Raw genomic sequence first — 27,274 nt, 5'->3', positions numbered from 1 at the left:
AGGAAGGGTCACTCAGGGCAGATGAGTGTTTCAGCCTGAGGCAAAGGATCGTGTCTCTGTGGAGGCACCAGTGGACACACTGGTACAAAAGACTGACTCTGCCTTATCTACTGTTCTTCTGGGGCTCTGTCTGTGTTTTGGATTTTGCACTGTATCTTCTCTGAAAAGGAAATTGAGGATTCCAGGGAAGGTTAAAACTTCCCACTCTCTAGGAAAGCGAACAAGGGAAAATGTAAGGTTTGTGAATGAAGAAGGATAAACTATAAAAGGATACCAAAAGGAAAAGGATTTTCCTTCACACGTTGTATTTTTCTCCCTGCCTGATCCCTCCAGAGTTTGGCATTCTGAAGGAGTGAGTGATGACATAAGGTTTCTTTGCATAAATCCATTAAGACCACTTATCAATGGTGGTTTTGTGAACCAAGACTTTGGCTGGAATGTCACTCCTGAAGGAGGCATGTCTGGGTTCTGGTTGTTACCAGAAATCCCGGAGGAACTGGGATTGACTTGCAAAGCTAGCAAAAGCCCACAAGAAAAAGCCTGGTACTTTGGTTGGCTGTGCAGTTCGTGGCAGTCTTTCCAGGGAAGGGACAAAGGTTGCCTTCCTGAAAAATGACTAAAAAGGAACCTGTAGGCACAATGGAAGCCTCAAGGATTTGAGTGAAACGACTGGTACAGGCAAAGCCAGACGGTGGATGTGTGGCTCTGCTTCTGTGCCCCAAGGGGCGGACTGAGAAGTTAGTCTGAAGGTTCCCTGGGTGAGTTCCAGCAAAGCAGACAAAGACTGTAGGTGATCCAGGCTGTTCTTAGTGTGTTTATGCAAATAAACAGGCAAAATTAAAAGCTGGACTCAATGTAGTCCCTTTAATAACAATGGGGATGATCTTAGGGAGAAAAATCATGGTTCAAGGAAAATCACAATGCTCAGTATTGGACATCAGAATGGCACAGCTAACCGTCTTGAAAGTTTGCTTTCATTTGAAAGTTGAAACCAGGTTTGTAATATCACCAAAGAAGTACAATGTACAGGTGCAAAGGACCTGTCAAATTGCCATTGTTAAATGTCATTGCAGCAAGGACCTTGCAACTGGATGTCTTCCCAAAAGATAGTCTCACAGGAGCAGAGACTGGCTTGGGGATTGTTATGTGAATTAATCTGTGTGCTCCTCCTTCTCTTTTCATAGGGTGTATGCCTATGACCTCATTACCTGGGTGATTGGTTGCAATATAGGTCTCACTTAAGGAGCCCATCTTCATCATCGCCCCCTGACACTCAACGGTTTGGTTAAACCAAGTGGTCGGCTTGGCAAAGGGTTCGGGCTGTCTGTGGACTTCACTTTAGAACTGATTTTCCCTTTTCTCTCCAATGGCTTGGACAGAAAGGGCCCAGAAATCTGAAAGGAGGGAAATCCTAAAATATTCCCCTCAGCCTGAGCTAAGTGTAGTGGGCCACAAGGGTTTTGGACAGGTATAACATGCCTCATACACCTTCCTCCAGATAAGCCATTTCTTACCTGCCTTTGTCATTTAGTGGTTATGATTCAACTGTGCCTTCCAACTCTTTCCAAATCTGTCATCTCCAGAATATGACTAGGATGCCAACTGTCCAGTAATGCCAGCCTTTGAACACTAAGCCTGCGACTTCCTGGTGACAGCAAACTGACAAGGATTCTGTAAGGTCCTTCCCCTTATAGGAAGGACTCCCTCTGTGCTGCCCTCCCCCCTTTCAGGGCACTCCTGACCCAAGGTGGGTAGGACGATGTCCATGTCCAGCTGGAATAGTTCCAAGAAGATGAGACCTTTATCCATTGTCCTTTATATGATTATAAAGTGGTTGTATATCTGAAAGGAGGGATTGTAACAGGGTGCAGGGTGCAGCGGGGGGGGGGGGGGTGGCCCAAAAGGAATTTGTAATGGAGTCCAGAACTCAGGGTTTCCAGGAAATATATATATATGATGTCCTCATGTCCACCAGTCTGAGCTGGGGGATGGGACACATGGAGCAGGGCCATTGAGAGATGTTCTGCATTGAAACAGCTTTGCAGCTAACCTCTGGCATGGACATTTAACATATCTATAACCTTTAACTGGTTCCACGGATATGTTAAATGGCTGTGGCCATGCTTTGAGCCAGGGGGATGGAAGTGACTTCCATCCAAGATGTAACTGGGAGGCCACTCCCCCTGGTTACAGCGCTTGTATGAGAGCTTGGAGATGATTGGCTCCATGCCATGGGGCCACACCTGCCCAGACTCACTATGGCAGCCCAGTAAAGCTAGAAGGATAGGGGAGTGCTGGCAGGTGTAACTGATTGTGGGAGGAGTCGGAAATGGGGCTGCAGAGGAAGATTGGCGCTGGGATTTAAACCCAGGCACAATAGCCATGCCAGGTTGGGATCACGAGGCTTTGGTGAGAGTCAGGACCAGGTGGCTTTGGGGTGCTCCCTTTTGGCATGTGGTTAGGAAGCAGGAGAGACTTTGCCTGGAAGAAAAGGAGTGAAAGGACTCCTGCTGGTGGGCTAAGAAAAGGTGCCACATGCTTTTGGAGATCACGGTGGCAGTGACGACACAGCTGATGGTGACCAAGGAACTTAATCCTTCTCTTCCTAGGATTTTGTGACCTTAGTGTTTGAGGTTTTTTTCCCAAACAAAACTTTTGCCTCTCGCTGCCCTCCTGTGGCCAATTGTCTCATTGCAGGCTGCCCTAGCTCACTTTCTGGTAGGGGCAGGGGTAAAACTACAGTAATAATGAGGCTAATGAAGGTGATTGGCTGGCTTCCCTGTGACCCCGGGTCTCCCGGGCCATGGGTGGGCTCTTCGCCTGCCCTGATCTTGAGCAATATTCCTCAAACAGCTGCCTCGGACCCAGTCTTGGGGGCACATCAGTCTGAGTGTTTGTGGAAAAATGTTGTCTGAATCCATGGGGCCCAGTTTGGGGCGGGCAGGGGTGGGAGTGCAGGAAGGATGATCTCACATATCTAGGGAGGGGAGGTGTGGAGAGGGAGCCAGCGAAGGAGAGTAAGGGTTTCTCACTCGGCAGGCTACAGCTGGAAAGACTCAAGACATGCATTCATTCCAGCGCTTGGCACACCTGTCTTCAGAGAAGCAAAGCACTTTCCTCCCAGTGAAGTCTTCCTCGGGGGCCCACACTGTGCATGTGCAGACTCGGAACTGCTGTGAGGACTGGGGGGCCACGGGGGTGTGCCTCAGCCGGGGATGCTGGAGAGGGGACCAGCCCCCACAGTGCAGGTTCGCATCAGGGACGTACAGGGCTGTGTTCTGGGCCAGGGGGTGTGCTCCCTACGACCCAGGGTTTTATGTGTGGGTTTTTCTGGTTTTTGAATAAAATGCCTCATCAGTACAAAATACTCAAAGTATAGGTGAGAAACACAAGCCAGCGATAGAACAAACACCTGTGTTCGCACACAGCCAGTGCACACAGCTTTGCCGCTTAAGGTGACCCGACCACAGCAGTGAGGCCCGGCCACGAGAGGCCTGCTCATTCATGCCCTCGGGCAGGCGCCCGCCGTCAAACCAGAGTCCAGCCGCACCTGTAACAAAGTCCACCGACAGGGACGGAATATGCAACAGCCAACACTGACTCAAGTTTCAGGGCTAATTCCAAAGAAGACTTTTATTTATTGGTAGGACATAAAAATCCAGGTCTCCTGAATCCATGCACTGTCCCCAACTACTGGCGAGATCCACTCCGAGTCTGTGTGGGTGACAAGCACAAAGGGCCTCCTCCTGGGAGATTTACTGTGGGTTCCGGCTGCTGTTCTGCTCGCTCTCAACTCTTGTCAACCCAACTCGTCTGACAGGGATGGAGAGGCCCTGTCCCGCAGCACAGGGCCGGCCCCATCGGTGTGTGACCCCGAGTCTCTCCAAAACCAGTTCTGTGCTCCGAGTTGCATGGCTGCGTCAGACCAGCCCCCGCCCCCGACACACGCACGCCCTCTTCACAACTGAGAATGCGGAGGAACGCAGGTTTAATGGTAACTGCAGACTGACGGAACACAGGGCAGGACACTACTGCAGGGGTGGGGGGGGCGGAGGGGCCCCAGCTGTGAGCACACGACTCCACTGGTGCCCTGAGGTCAGAGGACACTATCACCAGGAGCGGCCTGCAGAGCAAAGAACCGACTCCGGGGGACCAGCGGTGGCACTTGCTGAGTGCGGAGGCGGGGCGGGGCCTTTGTCACAGAGGGCCCACTCGCAGGAGTCGCACTCGGGAGAGGGCCCCTCAGCACACATCCGTTCCCTACTAGGAAGAAGCCCACCCGCCCAGGGTGACCGACGCCTTGGCCTTCTGGTCCACGGCAGCACCACACCCCCCCGCCCCCACGGCCAGCCTCACTGCCCACCAAGCACCCTCCCTGCAAACGGGTTCCCAGCGGAGATGAGCAAACGCAGAGGGGCAGGGGCGGCCTAGTCGTCGTGGAGGCCGCTGGTGCTCAGCAGCACCTGCTCCCCGGGTTTGAAGGCCGGCATGCCGAGGTAGGGGCAGCTGGCGCAGCGGAAAGCGTCGCCCAGGTAGCACTGTTGAGAGAAGAGACGGTCAGACTGGGAAGCTGACCCCGAGGTAGGGGCTGTAGGGACGGGACCCCAAATTTCGTAATATGGCCACCATGGCCTGAAGGAAATGGGTGGTGCGTCTGTAGATCCACCGGGGACCCGAACACTGTGAATGTGAAGACCCCTGGTTCCGTGAGAACAAGGGTCTGGGGAAGCTCCTTAGGAGACTGTGTGTCTGTATTCTCGGCAGTTCAGACCGCAGCCCAGTGCAGCCAAACGGCTGAGGAACCTCAGGAAGACAGGGAGGAAAATAAGAAATGAGCCCCCCACCTGGGCAGGACGCGCTGGCCCCGTCTCACGAGACAGCCTCCCCTCCCCCCAGACCAGCCGCCGCTCTCGTGCAGTGGCCGACTACAGAAATGGGGCAGTAAGTTCCTGCGGCTGGGGCTGGTCTGTGTGTGGTTGAGGGGCGTGCCCCACACCGCGGGGGGGTCTGGGGGACACGGAGTGCTGATACTTACGTTTCCACAGGCCGACTTGGGTTGGGAGCTCATCTGTTCCCTGGACTTCTCTTTTTCCAGTTCTTCGGCGAGGCCACATGTGCTGGGTGGGGGGGATTGGTAGCTGATGAGTGAGATTGGCCACCACCTGGAAACTCCAAATCCCAGGCAGTGCCAGGGTGCGCTCTGAGACTTTTCCCACCAGGCTGTCTTAACTGAAACGCCTGCGGGGTCAGGCGGACGAGGGCGTCAGGCTGCTCAGGGAGACAGAGGGTGGTGGGGGGCGAAGGCCCAGCAGGGTGCCCTGTCCACAGAGGGCAGCCACCTCAAAGCGTTCGGCTCTCCCCTCTGCACCCCGACTGTCGGCCGAGGACACTCATTTCACCTGAGAGCAGTGTCCCACTGTGATCTGCTCCGAGGGGACAGCAGGCTCCGAGCAGGACACAGGCAGCAGCCACTCCCTCTGATCGTATTTCTGCTGGTCACCCAGTCCCTGTGCCACATGATAACCCTGCCAGCTCTTCCAACAGCGGCACGTCCCTGGTTTCCTGGAACTCACTCGTGACGCTCCCACCGACTTCCCTGGAAGCCGCTCCAACAGGTTCTCAGAGAGGCCAGACCAGAAGCCCTGTCGGCCCTGCCCTTCCCTGGGGCGGCACAGACGTGGGGATCGATCTTTCTCTGCCCAGTCAGGTCGGGGCTCACCACTCAGCTCTCCACAACCACGTGGCAGGTTGTTTGGAGGGTCTCATGGAGACCTCGTTTAAATTATCAAACGAGCCGAGAATGCCTGGCACAAACTTGGAATGGTGCAGAAGGGACTGCTGAGGTACCGGTAATGTTTCTGATCCTTAACCTGGTGACCATGCCTGGGTGTTCATTTTATTATTCTCTGAAATGTCCCTGCTTAAAACACTCCCCTGTAGGCGCGGCTCATTTCACGAGTCACATGTCTAATTAATCACAGTGCTGCGGCGCCTGGAACGGCAGAAGCCTCTGGAGGCGGTGCTCACCAGTTCTTGCAGGCCTTCCTCTTTTTCCCTTCTCCACATGAAGGGGCCCGCAGGGAGGCGGGGTCTGGCTTCTTCAGATCCTCTGGGTCCAGCAGCTCGTCTGAGTCGATGAGGTCCTGGGGAGTGTCGGAAGCCGTTAGTGACATGGTTGGTCACGGGCTCTGCCACGGAGGAGCAGAGGGGGTCACAGGTGAGGGCAGTGGGTTTATGCCGCGTGGGTCAAGAAGACCCCACGGCCCCAAGTGGGGCTGATCCTCACGTCCCAGCTGCCCACCCCAGGGAACTACCGCGCACAGAGTGTGTGCTGGCTGGACGGGGACTGATTCGCACCAAACAGACTGGTCGACGGGGCGGGCAGAGGCAGGCCTACGGCTGAGTGCGATAAACAGAGCTTCTTCTCGTGTCATTAATTAAGTACCGCGTTATTTCCCACACAAACAACGGTGAACCTACTTCTGCCCCACCTTGTGTATGCGGGGCAGTCAGGTGAAGACGGGAACAAAGTATCTTGTCCATGATTCCAGAGAAGAGGACCAGCAGTGTTGACACTGACCGTCCTCGGATGGCTGTGGACCAGAGAACCCGATCGCGGGGGCACCGGCCAGACAGGGGGGAGCGCGGCTCTGAAGACCGTGAGCGCTCAGGGGCTTGCCCAGAGGAGCCAGGAAAAGTATCTCAGCCGACAAACTCCAGGTTTGCACGTGCCCTCGGGGGTCTTTAACGTGTCACATGACACATGGGGAAAAGAGAAGCTGAGGGGGTTCCTTCTAATTCAAAATGAGAAAGCTGCGACGCTGGGCTTTCACGCGGCGAGTCCCGAGAGCGCCCCCCGAACGGCACACGTTCACACCTGCACTGGGGCTGAGAGAAGGCGACGGGCCCAGGGGTCCACTCACCGTGTCCTCGTCTTCCATGTCATTGGCTGAGAGGGTCCAGAGTTTGACAGCCGCGGGGTCCACAGCAGGCTTCACTGTGTCCACCCAACAAAAGAAAAAGAGCTCTAGGAAGAAGCCCTAGGCGAGCTACAGGCAGACAAACGCTTTCTGGTGAGACTCTGTACAGAGCATGCTGGACTGAGTCAGGAGACCCGTGACAGTCCCAGAAGCCATCACTGTCGGCACCTGCTTTGTGGCAGACACTCTATGAAGCCTTTTGTGCACATCACCCATGTAACCCTGCTAACAACCTTGTCAAGTACCTGCCACCCTAAGTGTACAGGTGAGAAAGCAGGTTGAGATTTAAGCCTGCCACAAAAAAAGGCAGTTCTGTCTAGTACTTTTACTCCACTCCATGTGGTGTTCTTGTATCTCAGTGCCCACCCCCAGAACACGGGGCCACTGGCGCTCCCCGCAGCCACTGCAGGCAACAGGAGATGGGATGAGAGGGCGCCAGGAAGCGTCATAAGCAAGGAGCTTCAGCCCCACAGACGCCTGCGGCGTACGAGACCATAAGCTCCAGAGCAGACGGGGGAGCGTAACACCGATCGGGGGCAGGCCAAACCTCACGCTGCCCATGTTCTCTACAGGCCAGGAGATGGGAAAGGATGGGAAGGGATGGGGGTGGGCATGGGGGCGGGTAGGGTCAGAGCACCCTGCGGATCAGTGTGGCACCGCCTGCTCCAGCCTTCTGCAGGGCGAACTGCTCACGGAAGCTGTCCTCACCCGCTCTGGCCTATGAACCCCAAGGCCAGGATTCCAAGGGTTTTTTGTAGACGTGGGCTGGACAGTCAAAACAGAGCAGTGTGAACGCACCTGCGTATTTTTGCATACCCCACAGCCGGGAAATGTTCTCAATTCAGGTATTAAAAACAGATGGGAAATGCAAAGCAGGGGAGGGGAGGATAATTCTCTGAGCAGAAAAAACTTGTTTACAAGTGTCTGAGGATCCTCAAAGTAAGAAAAGCCAACTTTACTGGCACAAAAGTCAAGGACACACGGGAAGAGGAGCAGGACCCTCTTACCTACTATGACCTCCACCATGAGGTATCCCGAGGACAAAAGTCAAAATCCTGGGGACCAGAGAGGCTTCACTAACTCAACTGTGTGACTCGGGCCTTCAAAATCCGGCAGCCCCAGTGTCCTCCAGGGCAGAAGGGGTGAACCAGACAGTATCTGCACATCGCTCCAGTCCGGGTCCGAGGACACCCAGGACCACAGCACACAGAGCATTCTTCCCTTTGGACATGGCCAACATGGAGGAAAGACTGACACTCTCTCATCTCTGGCTCAGTTTCCGACGCGCCCTTCCTGGCCTGTTCGGACAGAAGACGTCCAGTCTTACCTGAAGGAGCAGACTTCTTGGCAACAGAAAGCTTCAGCTGACTAGAAGAACCCACTTCGAAGTTGGGCTTTCTGCCTGTGATTTGCACGGAGAGCAGGCTGTCGCTATGGTGACCCAGGTGCTCTTGGACAGACTGCTTCTCCTCAGCGCTCAAGGACTCCCGCTGCAGCTGGAACGCAAGACAGCCGCAGGGTGAGGCCGCACCCCACGACACGGCACTCCATGACCCCCCACAGGCGTCACACGCTCAGGTCCATGTCTCCAGTGCCTGAATGGCGGGACAGAGTAACGTGCAGGGTAGCGGGACGACGGACATCGCCTCGGGCCACTTTCTCACTGCTTGGAGCCCTGGAGTGGAATTTTGTCTACATTTGTACTTTGAGTCTGTCCCTTGAAAAATCTTAACACCCTCATTAGATGCATGTCTCTTAGGCATAATAAGGTGCTGTGTGAGTCACTGTGGGGGTCGCAGTGGTTGTTACTCAGATGCATCGACACGGTCCTGCTGAACAGGACCCAAGCCCACAGTGGGGACACATGCTCACCCCAAAAACAGCAAAACGTGTGTCCTCGGAGGAGAGGAACCACGGGGGAGGGAGACGCTTTCTATGTTCCTTGGGAAGCAGCATCTGACAGTGAAAGCAGGAAAATGGGTGGGGTGCTGCGCCATTAAAACAATGCTAACCTCTAAGAGGCAGAATAGTTCAGTAAGTCACAGCCCACCTACAGCACTGAAGAGTGTTCCCTCGTTAACAAGAACAAGGGGCACCACACGAGATGGATCAGCCAGCGACTGAACAGTGCACACGTATGGCCTTGTTTACATTAACAAATGACGCGTGTACAGACACATGAAGGGGAGGAGGGTGTGTACACCTGCAAATACGTAAAAAAGGTCTGAACAGCCAGACAAACAAATACACTGGTGGATTCCTCTGCGGCGGGAGTGTGAACAAGGACTGGGATGTCACTTTATGTTTATTGTTCTTCAATATTAACTGGACTTTTCCAAGCATCTCTTATTTTAAAGAACAGAAAGCCTTAGACTAAAGACAAAAAGAAAGGGTGGGCGTGAGTAAGTGAAGGCCCTTGGCCAAGCGGCAAATCGGTGGTATAATGGCCCTCAGAATATAACGCCTGGCTCTCACACAAGGATTTCAACTCTGAGTAAGAATATAGAAATATAAACGCCTCTATTTAATGAAAACACTTCTACTGAATTATCAGAATGGGATTCCCCCCTCCAGGCCCCCACCAAATATCTGAAGATGAGCCAGGGGACTCCCAGCTGGGCCTCGGACGCATGTCCATCGAGAGACCTGCACTGCGCTGCCTCAGCCGTCAGCGCCACTAACCACCACTGAGGCCAGGGGGGGCCGGCCCCCGGGTCCCGCGGGACTCCCCAGAGGAGGCGTAGTACCCGAGGTCTTGCTGTGCGTCATCCTGCAGCTCACAGGCAGAGTGCTTCTCGGCGTATTTCCCAGTCTACATGGGCTGACCCCCCACATTATTTCCCCCGACTCCCTCTGTATCATCTGACAGACATGGGGACTCATGGCCCCCAGCCCAGGTCCCCACAGAGACAGTGTCTCCTGACATTACCTCTCTCACTTCCACGAGGCCAGAAAGGGTCAGGGCGGAACACAGTTTAGAGGTTGTCCTCACTTTGCCGCTGGTGACTGCCAAGAGGAGAATCCAGATCAATAGCTTTGCAGGTCAGAGCAGGAAAAATAATAAAGGCTCCCTCTCAGCTGGCAGTAAAACAGTAATAACCTTTCATGTTTAATGTTTATGTATTTTAGCAATGTTTTAATTTGAGCTTATTCACAATGCTCTTACCAATGCTCTTAAGTCATTACGATGGAATATAATGGTTCCATCACTATCATTTCTTATCGTTCTCTGCTTCTTGGAGACACCAAACCTCCCGGGGCTGTTAGAGAATGACCAAGCTTGAGGCTCAGAGACTCGAGCGAGACCAGCGCTCTATTCTCACTTCACAGTCCTGGCAAGAGACACTGCGGTTTGTCACCGGGGCTGCACTCCTAGCAAGGGGCACGGACGTCCACTCCACACACACGCCTTATACACTGTAAAGTGCTTTCACTTCTGCCATCTTATTTGATGAAATAACTCATCACGTTTTGATGGAAAGTCCAGTAAAAAAAGCTAAAATCCAGAACTGATTAACTCTTTTAACACATCACCACTTGGACAAGTAAGAGAGTTTTTATTTCCTGGCTTCTCTCACTGGCTCCCACGCGTCACAGTCCCCTCAGCAGCCCCAGACCCCGCCACTGTTCTCAGGGAGGGCTCGAGGCCCCTTCGCCGCACCTCCCCGGAGGCCATCCTCACACGTTCCAGCACCATGTGAGGACCGGGAACCTGATGCCGTCCACGGAGCTGACCCGAATCCCACCAGCTTTACATGCACCTGTGCATGTGTGTGTTGTGTGCCTCTGTGCAATCTCGGCACACATGCAGGTGAGTGTGAGCACCGCCACACCCAGACACAGAATGGTCCATGACCACAAGGAGCCCCTGCACTCCCCCCACACGCCGCCTCCCTGGGCAAGCGCCGACCCACTCTCCATCCTCCACACTCCGTCATTTCAAGAAGGTTGTGTGAGCAAAACCAGGCAGCAGGTGACCTTCTGGGAGTGGCTTTCTCACCACGCGACTCCCTGGAGACACATCCGAAGTGTCACACACATGGCGCCTGTGCCTTTGTTTACTGCTGCGCAGCCTCCTGTGGCGTGGACACAGCGAAGCCTGCCCCGTCACCGGCTGAAGGACCCCGCCGTTTTCCGGTAGGTAGTTTCCTTCTATTTTCCTATCTCCTGGGTCAAGATCACCGTTTCCTCAGATGCACTGATTTAGATTTTTATAATAATTTACCTCTAAGGAGGGGGTCCAGCTGTAGGACTACTGATCTCTAAACGGCATCTCCTGCTCGGAGAGATGCAGCAAAAACACCTAAAGATCGGACCCTGTTAAAGTCTAGCCTTTCGGATGAAGACTTCCTTACCGACAGCCGTCTCTACCGGCTCTTTCAGAAACAGACATCCGCCAGGCCGCAGGATCCGGGCCATCTCGGCCAAAATCTCGGTGCTGTGCAGGGTGGTGCTTCCGGGAACCACGCCCGATAAAATAACATCAAAGCTCGATTCTCGGTGGGCAGCTGGAAGAAAGGGGGACTCTGTCAGCGATCACCTAGGCCCCAAACAGTCTCCCAAGCGCCCCCAAGTCCCCCCAAGGGCTGCCGGCCTGGCCCAGAAGAATTCACAGCCGCCTGTGTAGCAAATGCCATCAGACCACTGTTGCTGGCAAAGTCCATGGTGCTACTGCCTGGCTCTCCCTCAGTCTTACTAAGTTCTTCTCTTTTTTAAATATTTGTTGATATTTAGAGAGAGAAGAAGGGAGAGAGAGAAACATCAATTTATTGTTCCACTTATCTACGCATTCAGGGGCTGATTCTTAGAGGTGTCCTGACTAGCGATTGAACCTGCACCCCAGGCGTATTGGGACGACGCTCCAACCAACTGAGCTACCCAGCCGGAGTAATTCCTTATCCTTTCATATGCTCAGGGACTGGAGTCAGAAAGGAAGCTGGATGAAGAGTAAGATTTTAAAAATAAATGTGGAGTACCTAGATAAGAAACAAGAGCACGCTTTTACAAATCATCAACTACACTCCTGAGTCCACTACATCTCAACCGAAATCAACAAAGGACCAGCCACGAGTAGCACGCGCCGCCACCCAAATGAAAACTCAGTTACCGAGGAATGTCAGAGACGCAGGACTCCCCGGGAAACCGGCCCATCCGCCCCCTCCCCACCTGTAAAGGCACCCTGGGTGGGTACTTACATTGCAACAGCTGGTCGATGTTTTCCACAGACACGCGGCCCTCACTGCCCGTTAGCGCCTGGAGCTCACCCACCAGGCCTTTCAGAGACTCTGCCGGGGAGGACTTATCCCAGACCACCGCCACGAACTGGCCAGCTGCGATCCCAAAGTCCGCCATTCCTGCTCGCGGCGGACCTAAAAACCACAGGCCAAAGGAGGGTCAAAACCGAGCAGAGACAAGAGCACAATCTCATCCATGAGGCACCGTCGAGCACAGTCAGAACCACAACCCAGTTCTGACCGGGGACGACAACCACGCTAGAGAACTGTACTGTGGACGTGACAGTCTGATTAAGTGAGCCCATCATCCTTGGTGAGAACCCTGACCTGGCAATCAGTTAAGGAGGCCAAAAGCAGAAAGGTCATTTTCCCTTTGATAAGCGACAACTTGGCTTGACCAGCATGTAGAACACACAGGACATTAATTAGGCAGAAGTATGACTCAGCAAGGGAGGCCAATCGACTGGCAGACACAACCCAGCCACAGCTTCATGTTTGAGAGACAAGTTATGAAATTTAGGAAATTGAGTATTTTCCCTTTCATCAAAATACGATCAGTGTGTCAGTCAGTGATCAGCGGTATCGGCCAGACTGCTCGCAACACTTTGCACACATGACCGCCACTGCACCAGGTATTCATCCCATTCTACAGCCAGGGAACCGAGGCGCTGACTTAGCCCTGGTGGCACAACTAGTAAGTGTTGTGTGGATCCACATAGAGCTGGGGTTTGACTCTAAGTCCGTGCAACTGACTGTGAAGCCCGTGCTTTTCACCCACGGAAATTTCCCCCCGTGGGTCAACTTTCTCTTCCACCTGATACTCAGACGAGTATAGAATGTGCTCACAGTGAAATCAGGTAAGGAGATAGCGCTCTGTTCAGTTCCTCCTTTCTTTCTTAAACATTAATGCCATGAAGTCTCTGACTTCAAACCACGCCAGTAAACGACACAGAGACAGCAGCTGTGGTGGGGACACCAGGCATGGGTCAGTCTTAGGCTGAACACTCTGTCTTCCACAGAGGTGGCTAACTAAGGGGCAACTGTGCCACCACAGACACTCTGGGACTGGGTTTAAGCCGGGTCCACTGCATGCTTCCTTCTGTACAAATGTCGACTTCAAATGACTGGCTCTTCTGCCAACAAAACACGCCCGGGTGAGCCAGTCACCCGTCACTACTGCAGTACTTTGGTTTTGCTGCTCCTTTCCTACAGGGGTTACTGAAAACTTTCCTTTCTAGAGCAAAGTCAAACCTCTTAGTCTTCTGGGTCCTCCACACTCTGGCTCCGTGTGTACCTGACACCTCTCCGAAGGGAATCCACCCCCCCCCTCCCGCCGTTCTGTGAAACACCGTTGTACTTTCAGGCTGTCCTGCCCCCTCCCTAGACCCTCCCGTGTGGAATGCACACACTGGCCTGACCTGGCCTGACCGCAGGTCACCGGGCAAGGGCGCCGGGTTGCTATCAGACAATCGGGATTCCTTAGTCACTGAATTATGGTTTTCAAATCCCTAAAATATGCACAATAAAAAAGGTTTTCGGTATCTCACTGAGAATCTAAGGCAAGTAGTTTATGGTCAATGTCACAGTTCAGCAGCAGCCAGGGAGGACAGGAATGGGGATTGCTGGGTATTCGGTTATAAGAAACAAATGACCTGTCTAGTCTAGAATGATGCTGAATCAGGTTCTCCTTTGGGACACGGAAGAGAGACAACAAGCCCCCTGCCCAGCAATGATGGCCACAACCTTGCACAAAGAAAATCCTCATTAAAGAGTCAAGGGGCCCAAGGTTACTTACTTGCTACAGGAAAACAAAAACCCAGATGTCTGGACCTTTCTAGCAGCCTTTATGGCGGCAGAGTTTTACACAGCACAGGTTCTGAACACAGATGACCCAGGTTCTATCTACCACCAGGATCTTCTAGTTCATAGCTACGTGCCATGAGTCAGCTACTAGCTTCTTTTTCTCATCAATACAGGAGGGGTGATAATTTTCTATTCCCAAGGCTGCTGTCAGAAATAAACGAGAAAATGAAAATACACAAAGCACTCAGCAGAGGCTGGCACACAAAGCTCAATAAAATAATGTTCTGAAAGCAACTCCGAGGCTCCACTTCTTGCAGCCAGAAGAAACGCAGTGCTTCTTTTTCCCTGTCCAAATCCCCCGGCGCAGGAGCTCACTCCAGGATGCCTCACACGGCTCTCCAGTGGGGCTGTGCCGGCAAAGCGCCTGAATGGAAATGCTTCCCGTTCACTATCCCCCCCAAACTAATCTTCTGTGGCAAGAGGGAGCTCATAAAATACACTGATTAAAATTTAACCTTCAAAAAACAGACACAGCCCCCACTTTTGGCCAGCATTTTCCTAATGCAATGGGAGAGAATGTTCTTTTAAATATCTAAATGCCAAAGTGTGATGTTTTTCATCATCCATGTTTTGTGTTGTTTTCAATCTGTTTTTAACAACAACAAAAACAATAGGAAAAACTGGCGCTGAGGTCAATATACTCAGAAGTGTGACTCAGAGCCCAGTTTCACAACTGAAAAGAGGTGGAGAAGTCATTGTCACGTCAGTGGACGTGACTGTTAAGCACCTCTCCAACCCTCACCGCTGCACACACGTGCCCCAGCCCTTCTCAAACATTCCTGGCAGACGGTGACAACAGATGTGTGAGAACAACTTCTGGAGAGGCACTTGTTTATTTTTAAGGTACCCAATAAACACCCAATCTTGAGGCATTTGCCTCCTCTCAAGGATGAGCAGAGCCAAAAGAAAAAAGATCAACATTTGGATATCAGTTCAAACAAACAAACAAACAAACAAACAAACAAAAAACAACTCCTTTTAAGTCAGGTCCATAAAAATATCTGAGAATCCTGACAGTTACAGGAAAAGAAAAATTTAACAAAAATGAACGGACTGAAGCTTATGCATGCACACACAGGGAGCGAGAGAGGGGAAAAAAGGAGGATAATCAGCAAGTAAACTCAAAGGAGAAGCAATGGAAGAGTGTCACCAATCAGATGTGCATCAAGGGTTAAGGGTCTCAGAACCGATATCCAAGAGCCACAATTTCCACAGAAAGGGCTCCTTTGAGGTGGACAGAACTCAGAAAAAAAAAAAATCAGGAGAGATCAGCAGTGCTTCACGGAGCTCCAAAGACATTGACCTGAAACTTAATATTTGAGGAGTTTCCCCAGCACTCATGCAGGGGAGCACAAAACCGCTTGAAAAGAGGAGTTGGTAAAGGGTATGTGAAATATACGAAGACAAAATTGTAAACCCAATTGCAATCTAACTGCCAGCAAAATGTACGGAACAGCGTGCTTAGCTTTCGTCATAGCTAATCCTCAATCCCCAAACCATTGACGTCTTCCTACTCCTAAGAAACCGTCACTGCCCCGAGGCAGTGAGGCGCTCTGCATTTACATTTGTTTGATTCTAGTCCCCGACCTTCCAGGGTCACCCAGAATTTGGCATTCACGTCTAAACGAACGCTACCAGCTTTTTCTAAATTTGCAAACCCGACACATCACCTGGGGGTATTCGTTAAAATAAAATGCCTGAACTACGCCCAAATGCACTGAATCAACTCTCTAGAAGAAACGCCTGGGTGTATACGACTTAGTAACAAGCATCCTGTATGATTCTTCCTATCGGGCAAGTTGGGGAAATATCTGATTACAGCCATTTAAAACCTTGGAGGTTCAGGAGAATCATTGGAGGTTCCCTCCACGACCGAAACTTCAGTTTGAGGAGAGGGACCGAGGCCCAAGGTCACAGCATCTGGCTACAGGCAGAAGCGGGTCTAAAACCCAAGTCTCCCGGACCCCAACTCAGGACTCTTCCTCCTGACTGTGCCGTCCCCGGGGCGGGCAGCGCAGGATAAGAGGCCACCCAGGAAGGACAAGGGGCCACGGCGCCAAGAGCCCGGGGCAGACAAAACCGGTCCACCCCTCACACCGCTTCTCTGGGCAAAAGCCCGCCGTGATCCTTAGGGAGGTGGCCCCGCCTAAGGTTCCCGCTAAGGGATGGGACTGGGACTAGCAAAGGGGAGGATCTGGGGATCAGAGTAAACCAGGAGGGGACCGTTGGGGGGAAGTCAGGCTCTTGGATCTCGGGACGCGCTTACCTCGTTCTCCCGAGTCCTCACAGTTTAGCCGCAGCCGCCGGCTCCGCGCCGCGCACCTCTCGCGAGAGGAGGAGGAGCTTCACCCCGTGCGAGCCAGACGGAAGTGGGCGTGCCGCGGTCCCGGTGCTGCCCCCCCCCCTCCCGTCGCTGTAGGCGGCGTGCCCGCTTCTAAGATGGCGGCAGCGGCGGCGGTGTCTGGTGCGCTCGGCCGCGCGGGCTGGAGGCTCCTGCAGCTGCGGTGCCTGCCCGGTGAGGGGGCGGCAGAACCGGGGAGTAGGGGGGCGAGGAGAGGGGGCGCGGGGGCCACCTTCTCTGGGTGCGGGGAGGAAGAGGCCGTGGTGGCGGCTGGCGAGCAAGGTGAGGTGAAGGGCAAGGGTGCGGACCCGCCGGCGTCCCGGGATTGTTCGGGCGGTCCGGCTGGCTTCTGCCCCCAGTCCACGGCTGTGAGGGCCGAAGCGGCGGAGCAGGACCTGTCACTCCCATTTAGCGGAGCCAGTGGAGCCCCGGAGAGGTTGTGGGTGCCCAAGGTCACACAGCTCGGGAGTTGCAGAACTCGGACCCAGCCTCCTAACTCCCTCACCAAGTCCCTGGGCCAGGAAGGCTCGAGGGACAGAGTGGGCAACAGCCGCAGCGAGCACCTATTCCGCTGTTTTCTGCCGGTCATTTTCCCACCACCGATAATTCCATGATATTCTTGTACCACGTATACCACTATACAGTCAGCGTTTTTGTTTATACATCTGAATTATTAAACATACGGACATTTACTTAAAAGGGGAAACTTTGTATCACTACCGTAAATGGAAAACCAGTGTCAATTTCCATAAATGGGATGTACGCATTGGTACTTTAATAAAAATACAGAGCTGATAAATAATAAACATTCTCCCATATTTCACCTAAACTCATAAATCACAGCGGTTCTTCAGTGTTTCTTTGGAACCTTCCTGCCCTTTTCAAAGTTTTATGAATATTTGCCTCATTTCTTCTGTACATACCCTAAAATGCTGACATTTTTACACACATTGTGCTGTGTTTTTTTAAAAATCATTGTCTCCTGTGTTAGTCCATAGATCTTTAAAAAAAAAAAAACAGCGGGTGCCCTTTTGCTGTTTTTATATAAAACTCTAAATAATGCCTGTGACCCAGCAGATCCTCTCCTAAGTACTTACGCAGAAAAATGAAAGTATATGCCCACAAAAAAGGTTTGTACAGATACATGCATAGAAACTTGACTTACAGTAGCCAACACTGAAATAGCCCAGGTGTCCATCAACAGAATAGGTTTCTTAATGGAATACTACTCAGCAACAACCTACTGATTTACACAAAAAATAGGACTCAAGCTAAAATATATATATTAAACAAAAGGAGCCTTACACAAAAAGGGCATCATGTATTCTTGTACTTAGATGAAATTCTAGGACAGGCAACCCCAGAGTGAAAAATTCAGAACAGTGTAGTCAGGGAATGACTGGGAAGGAATGAACATGAGGGAACTTGCTGGGGTGATGATTCCAGATTCAGTTCAGGTCATAAGGGTATGTATTTGTCAAAATTCAGAATAGGCACGGTTAAGACTTTTGTATTTCATTATATATAAATGTGACCTCAGTAAAGGAACAGTAAATGAATATTAGACTCTGGTTAATACTGTGCATGCTGAAATGTTCAGAGGCAAAGAATACTGAGGTCTGCAGTAGGTGTATCACAAAACAAGATGAATCAAACTCTGATGGCTAAACACAGAGAATCCAGGTGGTGGATGTACAGGTGTTCATATCACAGTTCTTTCAACTTGCCTTTGTGTTTGCACTTTATAATACTACAATGTTGGGAAAGAAGAAGGTAGTATGAGCCCATCTTAGCAAACACTACGTATTTTCCAAAAGCCCTTGCCTACAGTGAATGAATGGGATGTTCCAACACTACAGATGAAAAAAGATTGAGACACCATATAAACACTGGGGAGTCAGTCTTTAACTTCTGGTCCAGTGCTCTTGCTATGATAGGTAAATATGAAACATCTTCAAGTCACTTTTCACTTTTGGTTTCAACTCCTATCCAACTAAGTATAGAGATTATTGCTCCTAATTTGCATACTTTAAAAAATTATGCTCACTAGGATGAAATGGTTTGCTCATTACCGCACAGCTAACAAAGACACGGGCCTACAGGCCAGCTCTTTAGTTTTCCGGCTCATACTTTTGTCTGCGCATCATGTCTAAGGGTTGCCAGTTTACCCATGATTCTTGCGTGGGACCCAGCACTTGGATAAGTGGTTCTGGAGGGGTCTCTGCCCTGTTCTTCCCCTTCCCCATCCCATGTACCACTCGAGGTCTCAAAGGGCCTTTTCTGATACATGTTTCTGACTGGTCCAGTTTCCGTTTCAGTGTCCCGCTGCCGACCAGCCCTGATGCCACGTGCCTTCCACGCTTCAGCTCTGCAGCTCAGGTCTTCCGATGAGCAGAAGCAGCAGCCTCCTCCCTCTTTTTCTCAGCAACATTCGGAGGCACAGGGGGCAGAAGAACCCAGTGCAGAGTCTTCTCGTCTACCCCCCAGGTAGGCACCAGAACCCAGTTCAGCCATTTCCTGCCTCTTTGCACGCCTGGCTACAACTGTTCGTCCTCTCTCCTCTCTGTCCCTGTTTTCACCTTTCATCATTTTCAAGACTGTCTTTGAAAGGAAGTCATTATTTTTTAATGAAAACGGTGCCTGTACATTGTAAAACATCTAAACAATTAAGGCAGAAATTACCAGAAACACAAACCCAGAAATAACTCTGCTAACACTTTTGTTAATATCCCTATAGATGTTTCTCTGTGCATACTCCCTATGTAAGCCTGTGCCTATAATAATGATTAGTTACACTGTACGCTAAACTGTATGCTGTTCCAGAACTTGTTTTTTCATTCAGCAGTACATTTGAATCTCTTTTCACAGTCTGTATTCTTTTAATAATTGCATAATGTTCCAGCAAATGACAATACCAAAATTTATTTACCCCGTCTTTTACCGATAAGTATTTAGATTTCCTGGGATAAAGCGTGTGATTCTCTCAGCAGCGGCAGCACTGGGTCAAAGGACATGCACTGCACATGTAACATTTTGTTACCATACGGGTCCACAACCCCCCAGAAACAGAATAGTAATGAACATTCCCATTAGATATGTTTTCTTACCCGCCACTGAGAAGTTCCTCTAGCTCTGAAATCAGAGTACCCCAGTCACTTTTCTGGTTTCCTGGTTAATGTGCACTTCATTTTGGTTCACATATTTGTTGAGGATCTTCCTTGTGCCTGGCCCCATGGATACTGTAAACCGTTGTTTCGGACCCCATGGATTTCTGTCTGGCGCAAATACAGATTAAAAATGGCGCTGAGGGCTGTAAACAGGGAAGTCCAGGGTGCGGCAGGGGCACGTGTCTTCCCAGCGCAGGACCGCCTCGCTCGCTGCTGCCCTTCTCTTCGTGGCCACATGGGAGGGGAAGGGTGACAGAACTTGTACTGTGCTGGCATCACAATGCCAGTACGACGCAGAAGTGAATGTCCTCCCAACGTGTGCTTAGAGGAGTCACAGAGCTCTGGTTTCTGGTCAGGCTCATCTTGCTTGCAAGGCAGCAGGCAGTGAGATGAGGTGTCCCCATGTCCCTCTCGGATTTGGGTCTCAGGTACACAGATCAGAGTGGCCAGGAGGAGGAGGACCATGAGAGTGAGGAGCAGCTGCAGCACCGCATCCTGACGGCAGCCCTGGAGTTCGTGCCCGCCCATGGCTGGACGGCAGAGGCCATTGCAGAAGGAGCCCAGGTGTGCGGGCTGAGGGTGGGCGGCCTGACCAAGACCAGCCCGGGGAGAGTTCCATTAGCCAGAGCAGAGGGCCTCGAGTGTCTTCCAGCCCAGCTTGGAACCCCTCTCTGTTACAGGGTTTTCTCTTTTGGGGGGTATCTTTCCCAGTAAGGTGAAAATGGGTGCATTTTTAAACTATTTTTTTAATATAAAAAGAGCATAAGATGGAGTTGGTTTTGGGGAGTTGGGTTCTAAAGGCAGCCATTTAGGCAAGAATTGCCTGCGATAAAAACTACCATATTCATTGACTCCGAGATGCCCCTGCTTGTAAGAAGCAACATTGTCTTTGCATCATTAAAAAAAGAAAAATGCTGCTATGAACTGTGACACATCATTGTGCAGTTCACACCAGTTGTTAAAATGGTAAATACCTGCCTCTTCGACTTGACGAAATGCGGTGAGTGAAACCCCCAAGAACGCACACACCACTTGGGAGACCAGCTCTGCGGGTCTCACTAGGGCTAGGAGTCCGCTTTTCCTCCCGAGTGGGAATAGACGGCTGCTTTGGATTAACTCGCATTTAGGTGAGATGATCCAACATACAGCACAGCAGAGACTGTCCTGCAAGAGGCCCGTGAGGGCAGAGACTGGGGGAATCGCAGATCCACGTCTCCCACCCCAAGCCTGCCGTGGGGCCCCTGCTCGTGAGGCCAGACATCGGGCAACTCCACTGCTTGACTCAGATTTAACGGTTACCTCTCGTGTCTCTCACTCTCCCCCGAGAGCACGTACGGTAACAGAAGTCATGTGCATGGAGGGTGCATGTGATGTGACCCCACAGTACGCTCACTGGGAAGACTTTGAACAGTACAAAGAACGAAAAAGCCCATCCATGATCCTACTATAAACATTTTAATGCCTATTTCAGTTTTCTAAAAACCTTTTTGTTTATTAATCATTTATTCTTTAAACAGTTATTGAGCAGCTAGCGTGCACCTGGCACTGTGCTAGGTCCTAGGGACATCATAATGGTCAAGGCGGACACAGCTCCACCCTTGCCGAGCTTCCTGCCCAGCGGCATTAAACAAACACGCAAACACGAGCTTACAGGGTGGGCGCGGGCTGTCAGGAAAAGGTGCTGTTGAGACGTGCAGTGGCGGGACCTGATCTGGAGGGGAGGGGTGAGAAGGTGGTCGGGAAGGGCTTTTGAACTGAGCTCTGAGGAATGCGTTAGGCTTCAGCTGGTCTGGTGAGGGTGGGGGATGGACAAGCCCAGACAGAGAGGCAGCGTGTGTGAAGGGAAAGAAGCCTGCAGCAGCAGAACCAGAGCACACCATCATGCAGAGAGGGAGGGAGAGGGAGGGAAAGCTCAGTGGAGGTCCTGAAGGTCATGTTAAGGAGTTTGGCTTTTGTACTAAGAACAATTGAAGGTCTGGGGTGACATTTGATGTTTGAAAACCTTCATTTTGGCTGCTGGGTGAAAACTGGATTAGAGGCACGGAGTCACTGGGGGCTGCTGCCAGCTACCCAGGAGAAAGGAGGTTTTCCAGCCTAGAGCAATGGCAGTGAACGTGGAAACAAGTGGGTCAGTTTGGTGATAGAATGGCATAGAGAGTGGCAAGATGGCACCAGAGTTGCCAGCTTGCCTGTGTGGTACCTACTGGTGCCCTTTTCTGGGATTAGGGCCACTGGGTGAGGACCAGGTTTGGGGTGGCATGGGTACAGTCTGGTGTTGAATATGAGGGGTCTCTCAGTCAACAAGTGGGGGAGCTCAGGCTTGCAGAAAGGAGCTGTCGGGGGCTCTGCCCCATCAGCACCAGCACTCGTTCTAAGGTGGTCTCTCAGTGCCTGCATTTGGTCGTTTGCACATCTTCAAGGCAGTCACTGTGAAGTCCCGTCATGCAAGTCTGTGCCCCATGCTGTGGGGCACATTCAGGGGCTGACAGAGTGTGGTTAGCGCCACTCATGTCTCAGGGGTCAAGAGTGGAGAGTGTGGTGGCCCTCTGGAAAGCAAGCCGTTGTTGCTAGAAGAAGAGGCCCTAGTGACAAGCAGGCAGCACACGTCCACCACACTTGCCACCACTGTTCTGTCTTTTCTTTCTCTCTCTCTAGTCTCTGGGCCTCTCCAGCGCGGCGGCCAGCATGTTCGGGAGTGACGGCAGTGAGCTGATCCTGCATTTTGTGACCCAGTGCAATGCTCGGCTCACCCAGGTGCTGGAGGAGGAGCAGAAGCTGGTGCAGCTTAACCAGGCAGAGTAAGTCCTGTGGCGTTGTCGCTCAGGGTGGCAGCTGAGGACTGAGGGACGTGGGCCCCCCCTGGGCCCCACTGGGCATCCCCGGGAGGCCAGTCCGAAGAGGGCTGCACTGAGCAGACCTGCTTCTTCGATGGGACCGGCTGGCAGCCGTCCGTCTCTGACCGCCGTAGTCAGGCCGTGGTCCAGGGCTGCCGGGCCCTCCTCCTTAGGCTAGCACTGAGCCCATGCCTGTGGCCCAGTGACCCAGAGACTCACTGGTTTCTTTCCCCCTCCAGGAAGAAGAAGACAGACCAGTTCCTGAGGGACGCAGTGGAGACCAGGCTGAGAATGCTGATCCCGTACATCGAGCACTGGCCCCGGGTACAGAGTCCATACCCAGGCGAGGGGCAGCGGTGTGTTCGGACTGACGACTGGCAGCACCTGTTGCCTGGAGGGCATCGCACTGTCAGAAGTTTGCTTGCTGGTCCCCAGAGACCCAGGGGTGCTCTGTGCGCTTGGCAGAGCTAAGCTTCAGATGTTGGGGTGCCAGGGAGGGTAACTCAGCTATCTGTGTCCCTGGAGAAGCAAGTGACCTGGGTACTGGATCACATCCTGGGTGGGGCCTTAGTGGCCCGAGTGTGCCAGCAGGTCCTCACTGAGGAGGAATCGATGAAGGAGATCAGAAAGTCAGCAGGTCGTATTGGCCGTGGTCATTAACAGGCCCATCGTGTTCCAGGTCTCAGAGGGCTGGACTTCTTTTCAGATTGTCACTGTGATGCTTGAGAATTGGAGTGTTCACTCCGAGGGCTTTTCTCCCCTTCTGCGGCTTCCTTTCTCCTTTTTGAAAGCACAGCCCAGTGTGAGCCGTTCTCTCAGTTGAGAGAGTCAAAGCACATCAGAGATGAGAGGAGGAGTGCGCAGATCACCTGGCGCCCTGCACGCAGCCAGGACGCTGCCGAGCACATCACTTCAGTCGGCTGGCTGACAGACCTTTGAACTCCCTGGGCTGGGGTGCAGGGCGTGCAGCCGGGAGTCACATCCATCCCCTGCCTGTGCTTGCCACGCCTGGTCTCCAGACCTGTGGCCTTGACTCATCCCACCTCTCAGTTCACATGATGAACGTGAGCGCCTCCTGATTCAGTGCATTTCCTTCTGGGCTCCTTCACCTCCCAGCCAGTCCAGGACCTCGCTGTCCAAATCCCATGCGCCACAGCTGAGGAGTGTACAGTTGGTAAAGTGGCAAACCGTGCACGTTCAGGACTTGTCTGCCCAATGGAAGAGTCTGGGTTGTGCCATTGCCTGTATTAGTGGAAGGATTTTGGTTTCAGGTAACAAACTGACTTGAGTTAAGCAGAAAGTAGAGGGGGGTGGTGAGGAGGAGTTTATTAAGGCTGCAGCAGGATATCAAGGGCAAGAATGTTACTGGGCCCTGGGGATGGCCTAGAATTTGGACCCAGAAACCAACCCCAGATTCCCCTCATCTCTGCTGCTTCCTCCACGAGCCCACCCCCATCCTTGCCTTCAGTTCTCAGAGAGACCAGGCCAGACACTCCCAAGTCCACGTGCTGGGTGGGCATTGAGAGTCGGATTGGGCCAGGAGGCTAGGATTGGCCCCTGGCCCCGTCAACTGTGGTCAGGGTGGTTGGCTGCCGGGAAGGGGTGGCGATGGTGGGTCTCAGACTGAGAGCAATGCAGGCCCCACACACATCTCAGTGGGGAAGCGAAGCACCAGCCTCCTGTGTGCTGTCGTCACCTGTGTGTGGACCTGTCCCTCTGCCATTCTCTCCGCAGGCCCTCAGCATCCTCATGCTCCCGCACAACATCCCGTCCAACCTGAACTTGCTCACCACCATGGTGGATGACATGTGGCACTACGCTGGGGACCAGTCCACCGACGTGAGTGCTTTCTGCGGGCCCACAGGATGCTGCGGAAGCTTGGGTTAAGCATTTCTTCCAGAAGTTGGTGGAATTCCTTTGGTCACACACCCCTTCGGGGGGTCTGTGGGCCATTCCCACCTTGGTGAGGAGAGGCCAAGATGTGAGGAAGGGCTTTCAGCAAGCCACAGGGGTCTCGGCTGTCTTCGTTCAGGGACCAGCGCTCTGGCCACAACCCAGTGGTCCTTCCCTCTGACCTGCAGTGGCAATGCCAGACGTTAGCCTGTGACTGGGCTGCCATTTTACAATCCTTTCTGCCTGCAGTCTCCTGAAGTTCAGATTCCACAGCAGCATTTCTCAGCGTGTGACTTTCATGAAACTACTTTTTTTTTAAAAAAACCATGGATACACCATGGCTTTAAGAAGTTCCCGCCTCCCCCTCCCCAACCCATCTTGCCTGCTTTGCTAGGAGATCAATAAGCCTTTAAACAGACACCGGAAAAGAACTGACTTGTTGATGCTGTTAGACTTCTGTTAGCAAAAACGTTTTAAAGTATACCTTCATAAAAAGAAATTAACACCCAGGCCAGGGAGGCAAAGCAGTACTCCCACTATAGTTGTAACAAAGTGCTTTAATAAGCTTCCCTCCTATGGGAACGTACTAGCAACAGAGATGGCAGGAAAGCGAATCAGAAAGCAAAGAAATTAAAGGAATAAAACACCAAGCAGCTGAGCCAGTGCTCTGAAGAGTAGTTTGCAGGGCTGCTAACAGACTTGACCACTCAGCTTTTCCAGGTGGTCTAACCCGGCCATGGCTCTGTCTCAGCCCTCACTTTCCTCGTGAACACCCTGAGGTTTGGTCATACCTGGCTGGCCACAGAGCCTGCTGGGACTTAGATGTGCTAAGATGTAGTCTTTGGGCCAGCAGTTCCAGAAAGAACCAGATGTAGCAAAATCACCTGGGATGCTTAGGAAACTTCAAGACTCCTGGCACTTAGAGGAGACCCACCGAGGCTAAACTCGGAGGTTGGGCCGGGCCTTGCCTTTGTAATCTCCCAGGTGATTCTCGTGCACAGTGTGTAGAGAACAGTGTTGTCCAGAGGGCCACGTGTATCTGAGGGAGAGAAGAGATCCGGAAGCCCACGAGGGCCTGTGGCTTCGGGTAGCTATGCACTGCCCAGACCATCCCCGCCCTCCCCCACTCCCGCCCGCCCCGGGCTGCTTATTCAGTGTGTCACTGCTCCCAGCCCCCAGCAGCAGTGGTGGCCCATCTGCCTGGGTGGGTTTCTTTGCAGCTCAATTGGTACACCCGCCGAGCTGTGCTGGCTGGCATCTACAACACGACAGAGCTGGTGATGATGCAGGACTCCTCCCCAGACTTCGAGGACACTTGGCGTTTCTTGGAAAACCGGATTAATGATGCAATGAACTTGGGCCACACTGCCAAGCAGGTAGCAGGGGGCTAGCCATTTGGGAAGCCCCCTCACTAGGTGCACCATCCTCCTCGGGTCACAGCCGGGTGCTGTCTATTCTCTTGGCCCCCTTTGGTCTCAGCTGACAGCTGTGAGGGCCTCCCCAGGGAGCCTGGCTGGTTCTTCCTCATACCCAACCTTCTGAAGAGCCGCCCTCGGCCCATTTGTGGTTACACCATCCATGGGCTCTTCCTCCAGTGCACAGGGCCCTCGTGACTCTGCCTGTTGGGACTAACAGGCCTGCTGGTTTATCCTGTCTGTCTCCCCTTGGGACTTGTGATGGGGACTTAAGGGAACCTGACTCGGACTCTTTCCAGGTGCAGTCCACTGGAGAGGCCCTGGTGCAAGGACTCATGGGAGCAGCGGTGACGGTGAGTACTGCCCAGATCATCCCCACCCTCCCCGACCCAGTGCTGGCCCCGTGCTTCTTACTTAGTTTAATGTATCACTGACCCAAGTAGCTTTGTAGCATTAAACTGGAAAGTTCGGGATGAGACTGACAGTGACTCAGCCCAAGTTTCTTGATTGCAAATGTCCCACCTCTTTAGTTTCACTGGCTGGCTCCCAGGACACTGGTATGCCAGACCTCTGTACCATAGCCATGCGGGCCGCCTTGCAAATCCTGATCCTTCCCATTGGAGTCCCAGGGTGGGGCAAGGACTCAGCACTCTCTGTTTGCATCCCTTCGTCAGCTCAAGAATCTGACAGGTCTGAACCAGCGTCGGTGAACAGGAAGGAGTGTGAGCTAGAGTGCCCAGAGGAATACCTGCAAATGTATTTAAAGGGCATCGGGAAGTAGGACATGCCTTCTACGGGACAGAGTATCAATGATAAAACACTGCAGGACTCCTGAGTCACCACCGCCACCCAGCAACCACAGGGCACCTGATCATGCAGCTGTAGCCCAGGATTGGGCCACTTCTTCCGTTCCTGATATCAGGCCCAGCCTCTTGGTGCCTTTCCGAGTGGCAGCCGTGTGACTGAAAAACGAGGCTCCCCTCCAAGCATTAGAGCCTCAGAAACCCAGCACGTCCCTGTCATGGTCTCACAGGCACTTTGATCATATCTCAACCTTCCTAGAAACGCTCTCTGGGACTCCCAAGTTGGAGTCCAAGTCAGAAGTCCCCCGAAGTAGCAGCTGATCCACAGCCCAGCACAGGCACTTGCACTCAGGGGCATCCCTTGCAGCCCTCTTCTTCCAGCACTTTGACATGCTGCACTGGGGACCCCTCCAAACGCTGCTGACCTGCGACCGCTGCCTGCTGGACGGTGGTTCTCAGCCTGGCCAGAGGTGATCCCAGACCTGGTGTCGCGTTACACCAGCATGCGTGGCAGGATTGTCAGTGAACTCAGAGTCTGTAAACATATTAATAAATATGTTTGAATTCGTTTCCTGTTGTGTAGTCGGTTTTCGTACAGACCACGGCAGGCATGCAAGACCCCGGAGAGAGAGCAATGTTGGGGGAAAGGCTCGAGGCGAGCAGCCAGGAGACCGGAGTTCTGGTCCTGGTGCTGCCTGGTGGTGCTGGGCAATATGACAGTCTGGTCCCTGGTTTCCCGTCCAT

General features: G+C 52.5%; 2 protein-coding genes across 4 annotated transcripts; one reads left to right on the top strand and one right to left on the bottom strand.

Moving 5' to 3' along the window:
- Positions 1-3,615: 3,615 nt before the first annotated feature.
- Positions 3,616-16,439, bottom strand: CIAPIN1 (cytokine induced apoptosis inhibitor 1). 2 transcript variants are annotated; one of them, XM_037141498.2, is made up of 10 exons: positions 16,344-16,363; positions 14,010-14,221; positions 12,176-12,349; positions 11,336-11,488; positions 9,910-9,986; positions 8,308-8,476; positions 6,924-6,997; positions 6,028-6,143; positions 5,036-5,117; positions 3,616-4,538 (listed from the first exon to the last, which is right to left on the bottom strand). In XM_037141498.2, exons 3-10 carry the CDS (start codon positions 12,330-12,332, stop codon positions 4,428-4,430), a joined length of 939 nt encoding a protein of 312 aa, XP_036997393.2. In that variant the 5' UTR covers positions 12,333-12,349; positions 14,010-14,221; positions 16,344-16,363; the 3' UTR covers positions 3,616-4,427. The 2 variants fall into 2 exon arrangements, with proteins under 2 accessions (XP_036997393.2, XP_036997392.2); XM_037141497.2 differs by lacking the exon at positions 14,010-14,221 and having other exon boundaries at positions 16,344-16,439.
- A 42-nt stretch (positions 16,440-16,481) lies between these two features.
- On the top strand, positions 16,482-27,100 carry COQ9 (coenzyme Q9). 2 transcript variants are annotated; one of them, XM_037141496.2, is made up of 9 exons: positions 16,482-16,592; positions 18,737-18,905; positions 20,014-20,149; positions 22,241-22,383; positions 22,659-22,743; positions 24,154-24,258; positions 25,533-25,688; positions 26,027-26,080; positions 26,402-27,100. In XM_037141496.2, exons 1-9 carry the CDS (start codon positions 16,517-16,519, stop codon positions 26,435-26,437), a joined length of 960 nt encoding a protein of 319 aa, XP_036997391.2. In that variant the 5' UTR covers positions 16,482-16,516; the 3' UTR covers positions 26,438-27,100. The 2 variants fall into 2 exon arrangements, with proteins under 2 accessions (XP_036997391.2, XP_036997390.2); XM_037141495.2 differs by having other exon boundaries at positions 18,725-18,905.
- The last annotated feature ends 174 nt before the right edge of the window (positions 27,101-27,274 follow it).

The sequence above is a fragment of the Artibeus jamaicensis genome, unplaced genomic scaffold (assembly GCF_021234435.1).
Source record: "Artibeus jamaicensis isolate MK-2021 breed Jamaican fruit bat unplaced genomic scaffold, CSHL_Jam_final contig_3152, whole genome shotgun sequence".
Classification (NCBI taxonomy): domain Eukaryota; kingdom Metazoa; phylum Chordata; class Mammalia; order Chiroptera; family Phyllostomidae; genus Artibeus; species Artibeus jamaicensis.
The sequence above is the reverse complement of the archived record's forward strand: the minus strand, read 5'-3'. Positions and strand labels throughout refer to the sequence as shown.

What these genes read in the sequence shown, in the direction of transcription:
- CIAPIN1 (XM_037141497.2), bottom strand. Translation starts at nt 12,332, where the DNA reads ATGGCGGACTTTGGGATCGCAGCTGGCCAGTTCGTGGCGGTGGTCTGG. An exon ending in GCCTCGTGGAAGTGAGAGAG is followed by an intron (nt 8,477 to 9,909) that starts GTAATGTCAGGA and finishes CTTGCGTTCCAG; the next exon opens with CTGCAGCGGGAGTCCTTGAG. An exon ending in ACATGGAAGACGAGGACACG is followed by an intron (nt 6,144 to 6,923) that starts GTGAGTGGACCC and finishes GACACTCCCCAG; the next exon opens with GACCTCATCGACTCAGACGA.
- COQ9 (XM_037141495.2), top strand. Translation starts at nt 16,517, where the DNA reads ATGGCGGCAGCGGCGGCGGTGTCTGGTGCGCTCGGCCGCGCGGGCTGG. An exon ending in CCATTGCAGAAGGAGCCCAG is followed by an intron (nt 20,150 to 22,240) that starts GTGTGCGGGCTG and finishes CTCTCTCTCTAG; the next exon opens with TCTCTGGGCCTCTCCAGCGC. An exon ending in ACATCGAGCACTGGCCCCGG is followed by an intron (nt 22,744 to 24,153) that starts GTACAGAGTCCA and finishes TTCTCTCCGCAG; the next exon opens with GCCCTCAGCATCCTCATGCT.